We start from the raw sequence: 11,813 nt of genomic DNA on the forward strand, positions 1-11,813 counted from the left end.
GTCCTGATAAGATGTTAATAAAACAAAGACAAACAAAAGGTATGCATGATTGTAAAATAAACTCGGGAGCATGCTATCCATAATCAACTTATTTTCGGAGGCACATAGTATTTGATTTGTTGGTCCAACAAACAAGTAATATTTGTCGTAGGAGTAATGATGTAACAAGATTAATTACCATAGCAATAGGTGAATACAATTTTTGAATGGATTGCCCTGCATTACAAGCAGGCTGCACTCATCACCTCTCTGTTTATAGATTGAATATAATACTGCTCCTTTCAAAGACACGAATTATGTTGAAATAACTAAAGATGTAAGATGTGAGTTATTTCAGCATAATGTAAAATTTATATAGAATCACGATCCATGTCTTTTGCCTTTTCTTTGACAATCAATGGTGCGATGCAGAGTTACAGCGTACGTCAAGTGCGGGGCGATACATTCAAAAATTTTGTTCACCTATCTCTATGGTAATTAATCCTGTTACATCACTACTTCTACAGCAAATATCGTCACTGGCCAAATAAACCTATGAGCATTCGGTATTGGACCTGTGAAATCAAAAGCTCCTATGTGAAAATTGAGCCCAGATTCAAAACCTCCTTTGATATAAAATTGGATAGTACAAAAACTGTGTGCAGCTTGAAAGTAATACTGTTAATCCACAATGATTAAAGTAATACTGTTAATATATAATGATAGACATTCTAACGCGAATTTAGGCTTCGGCAATGTCTATTCTGTCAAATCCACGCCTATGTTTGAATACATATGATTTGAGAACAAAAAAAAACTTAAGGCTGTTTTTTGATACTGGGGACGCATGTTTATATGACAAGTGTAGCAAAAAAAAAAAAAAAAAAAAAAAAAGTCCGGAGATATGTGACCTGATTGTGTCCCCCGGATTGGTTAGATTATACGTTATTCTTTAGTGAAAAATATTTTCTATGATTTAATTTAGAGGTTGACGCATGTATCAGCAGCGGAATTGCCCGGCTTGGATCCTGTAAAAAGTAGAAAAAACACAGAATATCAATGAATACGTAAGTTTGCATAAAGTGTTATTCATGTTTGAGCTGAACTGATAGAATGTTACTAAATTGTGTTTGTCCATGGGTTTTTTCTGATTAAAGACAGAATTAAAAAGACTAGTTTGCATCCGACGCCACTGTCAATCAAACACACTTTGACCAAAAGTGTCATATTTTCTCTTAAAACTAATGTAACTTTGTAAAGGGGAAACTGTTGTACTGCCATTGTGCATATGTCATACCTAATAAGTAGTCAAACCAGATCATTAAAGTCAAAATATAAATAATTGTATTAATCAGGAGTTATGAGGGGGCTAATTTGGTGAAATACGGAAAACATGTGCATTTTTGGGAAAAATAGAAATTTAGTTTGGATTCCTGTAGATTCCTGTACTGAAATTAATTTTATCATTTGTATACAAGTCTTAGAACTATGTTGATGGCAATTTTGTTTGCAAATATTTGCCAGCCTGCATTCTAGGGTCCATCCAATGGACCCTATTTGCTCACTTTTCAGCTAATTTTGATAGATCAGTGCCCAGCGTACGTGTTTATGCATGCGCCCTCATAATGCTTACATACCCTGGGGATTTTGCGGTTTTCACATAACATTGTCAAAATTCTTTGAACATTAACTTTCTTAAAATGTACTATTTCTCACAGAATTTGCATTAGTTTTGTGACTTTTTAAATCATGATAAATGACATCATAAAACAATGTCATGAAAGTAGCTCAGTTACACAGTTTAGATGAAAAACGCTGTTATTAAGGACATGTGATAGGCCGCTAGGCCTAAAGATGTGGTTGTTTTGGTCGAAAAAAAAACTAGATTTGGGATTACGTCTACTTTCAAAATCTAATTCACATTTCAGTATTGGCCTATAACGACCAAATAACATGACGTAACTGTGTCATGTGTCTGGGAGGGGATAATGGAGAATTGCAATTTGAATCAGATTACATCATTTTAGTGTCATTCATGATGGTGTTGAGGGTTAATAAATTGTAACATCCTGGGTGGGGTCTCCTATTGACATGGTATACGTATATGTGCCTGTTGGTATAGCGATGGGTGGTTTTTCACCACAGACGAAAGCGCCCAATGCCCCAATATCACTGTGTATTTTGAGAAACATGTTGGTAAAAGCACCCAATTTGGGCAAAATCGGGTGCTTTTCAAGGAAATTGGTATAGGCCTATTGATGGGATACAAGTTAGGGCCAAAAAATGGCGACGTTTTGGAGTCCGGCAGGAACATTCATGTACAAATTTTGGGAGAGACCCCCCCATCTAGTCTGGTTGGTTGTTTGCTTGCTTATTTTTTACAATTAAAACGTCGGCATTTTATTGATGTCATATTTATTAGAAAATGCCGTTAGTACATTTTGCTTGAATATGCTATTTGATAATACTTTTCTAATCAGAGATTTGAATTACTGTTGTAAGAGTAATTAGCCAATCACGGCTCGGTATTTTAATGACGTCATATGCCTTGGAAAAAAGCTCTATTGGATTGGATTCTGCAGTCCTTAAAACCCCCGATTTGCTAGTTTTTGATCATAATTCTTACACAAGCATTTAAATAACTGTGGGAGGAGTAATTGACCAATCACCGATCAGCATATTAATGACTTCATACGCTTTCTAAAATGTCATCATTAAATTTTGCACCCCTTGGAACCCCTATTTTACCTTTTCAATTAAAATTCCAACATATGTCATTTAAAATACTGGTGTTAAAATAATCGACCAATCACCGTTCAGCATTTTGATGACGTCACACATGTTTGAAAATGCTCCTATTGGATTCTGCAGCCTCAAAAACCCCTAAAATAGTCTTTCTACCGTGTTTGTATTCATTTGATCATCCGTTTATAATTTTGGCACACTTTGAGGCGATTCTGGCCCACTGTGCGCCGCCTTCACTTCAGGAACTCATCATCACGATACTTATAAACAAACCGTGCCCGAGTTTGAATGACAGATGACGTCAGACGCAAATTAGTCTTTTTAATTTTGTCTTTCATTATAGAGTAGTGATCAGCCAGGGAAAAATAATTTGTGATCAGCGAAAATTGCATTTGCCGGATTATATTATTTGGTACGGGGTACCTTATTGATCATGATGGTATACGGGTATGTGCCACAGTTTTGGATGCATTTTGAAGAATGTTGGTATAGTGTTGTCCCTCACACGCACATTGGGCGCAATTTGGCAAATTTTTCCTCAAGCGCACCCAAGTCGATCAAAATTGGGTGTTTTTGTGTGAAAAGTTGGTATGTTGATGGACTCTAAAAGTTACTTCTTACGGCATAACGATTAAATATACTAACCATGAGCAGCAGGGTCATCTATATCATTACAGATCTCACGGTATGCTCTTGAATTGACAAGTTTGTTAAAGGCCGGATCCCACCAATTCTTCAAAAGAGAGTCTTTGCGCATCATCATTGAGTCGCCTGTTAGTAAGAGAAAAGGAACTATGTTGTCAAAAGTCCGTTGATTTCAATTAAGTATTTTTAAGGTCCGTTCATACTGCGCCGCAATTGCTTTACGGTACGATACGTTGCCGATATATCGATTACTTTTTGCCACAATTCAACGAAACTCGTCTCATTTCCAAGTTAAAATGTATTTAAATTTATACCGCAAGGGATTATTTTGCACGGATACAGTGCGACAATGCACCGCATCGCAAAGCAATTGTGGCGTAGTATGAACGGACCTTCAGTTCACAGTAGACAACACTAGGTGAACGAACGTTAACGCGTTACGCAGACGTGAGATGTCACATGATGCTGTTTAACGGATGGGCACTCTTTGAATAACACCAAATTGGATCTCATGCGTTCATGTACCGGCTTCATGTACCGCGTTCACGTGTCGCGTTAACGTATCGCGTTCACGTATCGCGTTAACGTACCGCCTTCGCGTATCACGTTCACGTACCGCGTTAACGTTCAACGTTTTCGTACCGCGTTAACGTATAACATTCACGTACCCTACCACGTTAACGTACCGCATTATAAACGTACCTCGTTAATGTATCCCGTTCACGTACCGCACGGAAATCGACAATATATGCCATGATAATTGACTGAATTTCCGGTTTTTAAAGGTGACGGAAAAGAAATTTTGGTCAATTGGTGGACGGACTTATGAGTCAGTCGGATGGGATGTTTGCAGACGATGAGCAATCAGCGTGTTTATAGTGGGAGCAGCTGTGCGGTACATTACGGTATAATTTCTATCCGGTCAGAAATTATCCGTGAACTTTCTCACTGAAAACACTAGCCATATTTGTATGTACCGCACATCGATATCCTTCTCAACCGAAGGATATTGGCGCGAGATATTTGCTCTATAAACACACGAGGATAAATGTGCTGTATGACCGAAAGTAGCAGCTTCTTCATGATGCGTAGAATACGCACAGGACATTCAGAACGCTTCTCACCCCAAGACAGACGCTTGTTTGCCGCCAAGATCATACTGTTGAATAGGCTGTTTATAGCTCGCGCCACATTATTTACACATTCCCTGTGTGACCTTGGGGTCATTGTAAATGTACGGTAATGGTAGTTGGTATATAATTTGTATGATAACTGTATCTCACTATAAACAGCAAGAGTTTCGGTATATATTCAAGGACTATCGTATACGGTATACTCAAAACTCGGTATTCATTATAAATACGCTGTGCATTGTCGCAATCATAGATAAAATACAATACCGATCTTTTCGAAGACATTTATCTTACGGTGTGAGTGAAACGTACATTGACTCAGCAGCATAATATGAAATTTTAATAGAATTGCGATCCAGGTCTTTGTGTCTATTCTTTGACAATCGATGGTGCGCTGCAGAGTTACAGCGTACGTCTAGTGCAGGACAATATATTATAAAACATGTTGTCATCTATCGCCATGGTATTTAATCCTGCTACATCATTACTCCTACGGCTACGGCAAGTCATGTCACTTGTTCATATGCATATTGACAATAACCAGCAAACTCTTATCGATTTGCGGTATATATAGTCTGTCCTAACTGTTGCACTTACCTCCCAACAGACAAGGTTCAAATTCTCTGACTAATTCAAGACTTCCATCCGTAGCCCTTGGTAGTCCTCCTGAGATAAATATGGCATCAACCTTTAAAAAAAAAGAAGTAGGATTAATGTAGTGAAACGACTTTGGGATGGCAATATTATTTTTCTCCTCCCTCCCCTCCCCTCCCCTCCCCCTCCCCTTCCCTTCCCGTCCTTTCCCGTCCCGTCCCGTCCCTTCCCGTCCCTTTCCTTCCTTCTCTTCTCTTCTCTTCTCTTCTCTTCTCTTCTCTTCTCTTCTCTTCTCTCTTCTCTTCTCTTCTCTTCTCTTCTCTTCTCTTCTCTCTCTTCTCTTCTCTTCTCTTTCTCTTTTCTTTTCTTCTCTCTCTTCTCTTCTCTTCTCGACCGACTCTCCTCTCCTCTCCTCTCCTCGACCGACTCTCCTCGGCTCCCCTCCTACCTCTCTCCTCTCCTCTCTCTCTCCCCTCCTCTCCTCTCCTCTCCTCTCCTCTCCTCTCTCTCTCTCTCCTCTCCTCTCCTCCTCCTCTCCTCTCCTCTCCTCCCCTCCATTCCCTCTCCTCTCATATCCTCTCCTCTCCTCTCCTGTCACCTCTCATCTTCTGCTCTCCTCTACACCCAGCTCCAATCCACTCAACTCCTATTCTCCTTTCCCCTTCTATCTCCTCTCCTGGCCTGTCCTGTGCTGTCCTGTCCTCTCTTATCTTGTTTTCTCTTCTCATTGGTCTTCTTGTAGTACCGTTTTAAAAATACATTTACCTCACCACCATCAAGCCCTGCTACCAAAGTATTCAAATTATCATCTTGGTTATACGCAAACACTTGGTTATCTCTGATGTCATAGCCCTGTATAAACCATTAAATAAAAAAAGCATAAATAAGTTACACGACCTCTTACTAGGCACTACCAGTATTATAAGAAACATTGGAATCAGTTTTCAGGCTTTCTATGTAGCAACATGCAATTTCGCAAACAAATATGCTAATATAAAGGCTTCTTACACGAAGGCTTCTTACTAAGAGTAAACTTATCGTTGTATCAAACCACCTACACCCCAGGTTTGATCAATAGTATGCAAATGATTACATAAGGAGTGGGGTGAGATGCCATGTTCCCACGGGGACCCATAAAAGGTGTGTTATTTTTCAACGGAGTTGAGGTGTGCGGATCGCGCTACCGAACCATTATCCATTTCTGAGAGTAACTTCGTCCTTAATGAAATGGGCTAAAGCATGGTTAGTAGGTCAATAACAGTTAGTCGAGCTTGACTTACAGTGACTCTGAAGATACAGTATGCGTCAGCCCACCATCCAGCTAGTATACCGATCTTGATTCCATTAAGGTTGTCTGCATTAACGCCGCTTGGATTGCCGCGGCGAGTAAGCAGTACAGGTCGAGTTGCTTTAACAGTACTTGTTGAAAACTTAAGGGATCGGACCCTATCCGCTGAGATGGAAAAACCTGACAAAAAGGATACATGGGAGACATTAATATTAAATTCGGGTTTGTGCTTTGGATTCCAAAGGGGCTGAATATGATATAAAGTTGCGGTAGCAACTGAGACCTTTTTTTTTTTTTTTTTGCGAATGATGTTGAAAATGAACCTGGTACCTGAGTGGTTGCTGGGGATATTTTTGTTCAGTCTATTGAATTATAAAATGAGTGTTGGGGCAGCGGTTGTTCATTCGCATTGAACCACTTAGGTACCAGGTTCAAGCCCCGGCCGTGCGCAAGAAATGTATGTGCACTTAGTTTATCCCGCCCCATGCTCGCTCTAGCATGTTTTCTCCGGTATCTCCGGTTTCCTCATGCTTTCAAAATCGGTGATTAGCTGTTTGATTATCAAGAATTTCCTTCACTCAATGGAATTTGGGGAGCTGCACAGACAATTGTGTGGATGTTACGGTGCAAGCGGAAAAGCTTTTTTTAGATCATGGTGTGTGTGTGGGTAGGAACTTGTCCTTTATATGCACCTTCAATAATTCAATGAATCCTCCGAGATCTGAAAAAGGCGCTAGGTAAATCCAAAATGTATTAATTATTATTTATAAATGCCGATTATAATTGATAATGGTTCTTGATTATGCAATTTGATCATAAAAAGTGGCCATTGATTTAATTTATATTGAAATCTCAAGGTAAAGGTTAAGCTTACCCATACAACCGTCCACCCATCTGCCGAGTAAAGCTTGTTGTGGAAACCCATCAAACCAACAATCTCGCCAATTACTGTGAACAATCTCGCAGTTCTTTCCCGCAATTTGGCACACTACAAAATACAGGAATGAAACGGATGTTAACGTATCCATCCAACTTAATATGTGAGCGTACACTACGAATGAGCCGTAAAGTCGGCAAATTGTATTCTGAGATACAGTGTAAAATGTGCGTGAAGGTCTTATTCATAGGTTTAGTTTTCAGAAAATTAGTGTTGCCGCCCAATTTTGCAGTCTCTGAAGTCTGCTCCAAGTAGAACTGCATTGGCATAGTCGAGACGAGAAAGAAATAATGACCTAACAATGTGGTGGAATGTGTCTCTGTCTAAGAACCGGTGTTTGTTTGCTTTGGCTAAATCATGTTCAAGTGGTGGGTTACAATTATATTGTATTTTGTCTAGGTATGTATAACTAACAATTAACAATGAGAGGACATTCCTGAACCTCGTTGACTTGGGGACGATTTGAAATGATCGCCAATTATGACTTTATTACCAGCAATGTGGAAAAAGAGACACATGTAGAACCGAAAAAGGTACCATTTTGTTGAAGGAGCAGAGTTCAACAAACCATAATCCCTCTTTTCCGGATATCATTTGAAGTCAAAATGATATACCATTTTAAAGGTTATCATATATATTTTCTGAACACGAAATAAAACAAAATTGATCGGGCCGACTTTACGGAAGATTCGTAAGTGTCTGGTCACATATGTAATAGCGAAAGACCGTGACGCTGTGGTCTGAGTAAAAGAAGACAATAGGACATTCCCATCACGGCATGTTATATCACCTACGTAACTCAAATTAACACGTACTCCTTTGTATACAATATGATATCCTGTAAAACATGCAATTTTCTTGATCATAATAAACTGGGTAAATACGTACCATTTGCAATATTTGGGCATGCTGTTTTCATTAAAATTCACATTTTGTCACAATATATTCATGTTAAGCTGTTACGAGTATGTTGGAAATATGTGACTTTGAAAGGTCTGAAAAGCCCGGTTAATAAGCTACAAAACCTGGCAATATTCATGATTCTTACAAATATTATGATTCTTATAAAAAAAGAGAGAAAAGATGAGATAAATATTAAAAATTAAGCAAAAGGTATTTGATCTAGATAATCATGCTCGACTGTCATCGGTTTGTTTTACCTTCGTTTATAACATCAATGAAATGGCCTCGATGTTGCCTGGTTTTCCGGTCTCTGAAAAAAGAATGAAAATAAAATTGCCAGATATAGTGTGTAGCGGATTCAGGTTTTTCGGATTGGTACACTCACCAAGATTAGTGGACTCCTATTTTAAAGGCTTACGAAAAGCTGAATATGTTTTTAGGAAACGCAAAAGTTTTGCACCTACACACAACCCGCTACCACTTATTCGAAATTACATTTGTTTCATGTTTTCTTTCTTTCTCTTGTTCATTTTTTCTGAGGTATACCTGTCCCCTTATCCGTACATGCATACATTATGCATATATCGACTAGACAGGTATGCACACGCCTCAACAGCGTGAACTGCTCCGATGCGGGCATTCGTGTGGGGTAGTGGGTAAGCTGCTTATAGGACGACCCAAAGACGTGACACGCGCGGAAATGCCATTTTTAGAGGAACATCATGGTGTGTGTATGTGTATGTGGGTGGGCAGTTATGTGCAGGATCGGATTTACCATTGGGCCGGATGGGCTCGGGCCCAGTGCCCCCAAACTTGCCCTGTGCATCTTCCTTTTTTAGCACAATGCAGGAAGGGAGTATGGTGCTGATAGCTGTTTGTGGGTGTAGATCCCGGGGTGTAGATGTATGCTAAATAGGCTTTTAAGCTTGCCTACATGTTCCTGGTTTAGGTACAGGTGATTATTACGACATAGTACTTACATGTAGATGACACGGTTGTCGTTATCTCCGTTTTGGAAGGTCCAAATTGTTTCATCATAATGCAAATAATCCCCGGATTGCCCCTGACGCCATGGTGTAACACTACCACCACTGTCACCATAAGAATGATCTGGAACACGATTACGGGAATACAAGTAAATGTATGGGGAGTCTCTATGATCGACATTTAGGATAAGGAGTGATTTCAAACATACACATCCCACCACTAACCACCACACTCTACCCCACCACAATCCCCATATATAAACGACCGCATCCACGCAGACATACCCACCCACCAAGTAAATGTATGGGGAAATTTAGAGTCACTCAGATTTCAAGGTTTTATATCAGAAAGGTTGTGAATTTCCAATTAGTACTTAATCTACTAAAATCGTGTTAAATTAATCCTTACTTTTATGATTACCTATTTACTAAGGTCCAGTGATGAAGTTTACGATCAATACATTAACCAAAATCAGGGGGGAGGATACGTCCTTCTTTCATATCTTTCATATCGCAGCAAACACAAACATTGTCGTTTCTCAAAAATTCTAATTTTTGCAGAAATCTGTCGTGCTAGTTGGATCAGTTCTTTTCTGAAAAAATATACTTTCATGTTCATCATTATTTTCAAAGGTACAATTCATACACAACGATATCTAAAATTTCGTTGAGTGAACAAGCCACCTTAATAACATTTAAATGTCGGGTTTTATAAGATCATGAATACGTTTTTTGTAAAATATTTTAGGCGAAAATTTTGGTACAATATTTTGTCAACACTTAAATAACATTCAGCTGAAATGTTTTGCATCACCTTTTCAAAAAATGTTTTATAATTATTTAAACGTTTTTACCGTTTGTATAACCCGACATTACGACACGACACGTTTTTGTAAAACGTTGTGTGTTAGCTGGGTTTAAATACCTGCATTACCTCCTCTCGACCCGCCAGAATCGGAACCGTCCACATTGATATTAATAGGTGCATCACCGCCTCTGTTATAATTCAATACTGCCATTACCATTCCAGCCGCAGCTACAATCCCTACAATAAGAACCAGGATGCACAGGAGGACAAACACACTGCTTCCTTCATCTTCTTTTGCGTATTTTCCTTGTCCCATTTTATTAGTAGTAGGTCTACAATCCTTTCCTTCGCATAAAAGATACTGTTTAACACTATCTGCAATGTTATCGTTCTAGCAAGTTTCTATACTTGATAGTCTTTTGTTAGCTACAGTAAAAAGGATGCGATGCCCCTTTTGCCCGTTATGGTTGGTGATTATGATTAACCTACATTATACTATTTATCATATCATTGGTACAATGAAAGAATAGAAAACTGTGACCCACTAACAGATTTTGCGCCCAAATAGCATCACATCTATATTTTTAATATAATTGCTAACTTGGGTGCTGGCTATGACAAAGGAATAACAGACATCAAAAATAATCTACCCATTAGTAACTTCATGTAGTTCACTATACACTATGGACCACAATAGCCTCATCCCAATGGCATAGTTCAATAACCTCAATTAAACAATCATAGTGCAAACAAATTTGTACTCAAATTTTTAAAGGTCATATAATACAAATGTATTGGGGGTTTAAGAACAGCTCCCTGATAGATGAGCATGTTGTGGCTCTTGTTGTGATACTTGATCACGGTTGTCGCCTTTGTATAATTATGTGTGATTGGTTGCAGTTTTTTATGTGAAAACTTCGATTTAAAGTGATCTTATATCTATAACAGTTAGAGAGTATTAGTGTACATCCGTGTTGTGTTTTGCCTTGCATTGGTCTCAAAATTTTAACCATTGCCTTTAAACCCTGATCAATATGATCAAATCCGTCCACTAATCAAACACGGATTATAATGATGATTGGTAAAAATTCAAACTCAAAGTACGAAAGAAATATAAACATTTATAAATTTTATTTTTCTGGGTTCATTACTTTATAAAACACTACAATTCAAGTGGTTACAAATGTGTCAATGTAAACTTTTCATCAATGCGTAATTAGCTGTCAATTTCTTAGAACTTGTTTTTATCATCACCTTAGGCATCGAGATATAAGACATAAGAATGAACTCAATGAACTAACATCAGTCGGCATTGAAGATCATTGGATGCTGGTCGCAGGCACAAATCCCCCCCCCATTATTAGCCTGAAAACTTAAATTCACCTTTCTCGGTAAAAACCATTATTTTAGACACAAGTCTAAACAGTGGTAATAGCGCCCACAACGACCACTTATTCATAACCAGTTTTTGACTAAATCAGGATACAAAATGTACATCTTTCATTTTTCTACTAATCAGTTATGTCATGATATAGTCGTGATAATTCAATTTAATGCGCAATCTTTGGGAGCTTTTGGGTGCATGCGGTACGTTATATCTCACATATTAAAGATCTTTAAAGATCTGCAATAATTAATTTTTCTCAATATCCCAGTTGTAGATACCTCTGCTACCGGTAAGTATAGAGGTGTCTATTGGTATTTATAAAATCGTATGTATAAGACAGATTGTGCAAATCAGCTCTGCGAGACGTAAGACGTGAACGTGATGTCATCACTTTATGCGATTCCTTTG

General features: G+C 38.5%; 1 protein-coding gene across 1 annotated transcript; it reads right to left on the bottom strand.

Annotated features, from left to right (window-relative positions):
- Window positions 1-876: 876 nt before the first annotated feature.
- LOC140140526 (uncharacterized) lies at window positions 877-10,334 on the bottom strand. The gene is made up of 9 exons (XM_072162285.1): window positions 10,136-10,334; window positions 9,205-9,334; window positions 8,482-8,534; window positions 7,259-7,372; window positions 6,377-6,564; window positions 5,862-5,948; window positions 5,100-5,190; window positions 3,370-3,495; window positions 877-1,007 (listed from the first exon to the last, which is right to left on the bottom strand). Exons 1-9 carry the CDS (start codon window positions 10,332-10,334, stop codon window positions 961-963), a joined length of 1,035 nt encoding a protein of 344 aa, XP_072018386.1. The 3' UTR covers window positions 877-960.
- Between the last annotated feature and the right edge of the window lie 1,479 nt (window positions 10,335-11,813).

The sequence above is a fragment of the Amphiura filiformis genome, chromosome 19, assembly GCF_039555335.1.
Source record: "Amphiura filiformis chromosome 19, Afil_fr2py, whole genome shotgun sequence".
In the NCBI taxonomy this organism is placed as follows: Eukaryota; Metazoa; Echinodermata; class Ophiuroidea; order Amphilepidida; family Amphiuridae; genus Amphiura; species Amphiura filiformis.

Excerpts from the sequence above, each read along its gene's own strand:
- LOC140140526 (XM_072162285.1), bottom strand. The coding sequence starts at position 10,334 with ATGGGACAAGGAAAATACGCAAAAGAAGATGAAGGAAGCAGTGTGTTT. Across the intron at positions 7,373-8,481 it reads CATTGATGTTATAAACGAAG|TGTGCCAAATTGCGGGAAAG; the intron begins GTAAAACAAACC and ends TGTATTTTGTAG. Across the intron at positions 3,496-5,099 it reads TGAACCTTGTCTGTTGGGAG|GCGACTCAATGATGATGCGC; the intron begins GTAAGTGCAACA and ends TCTTACTAACAG.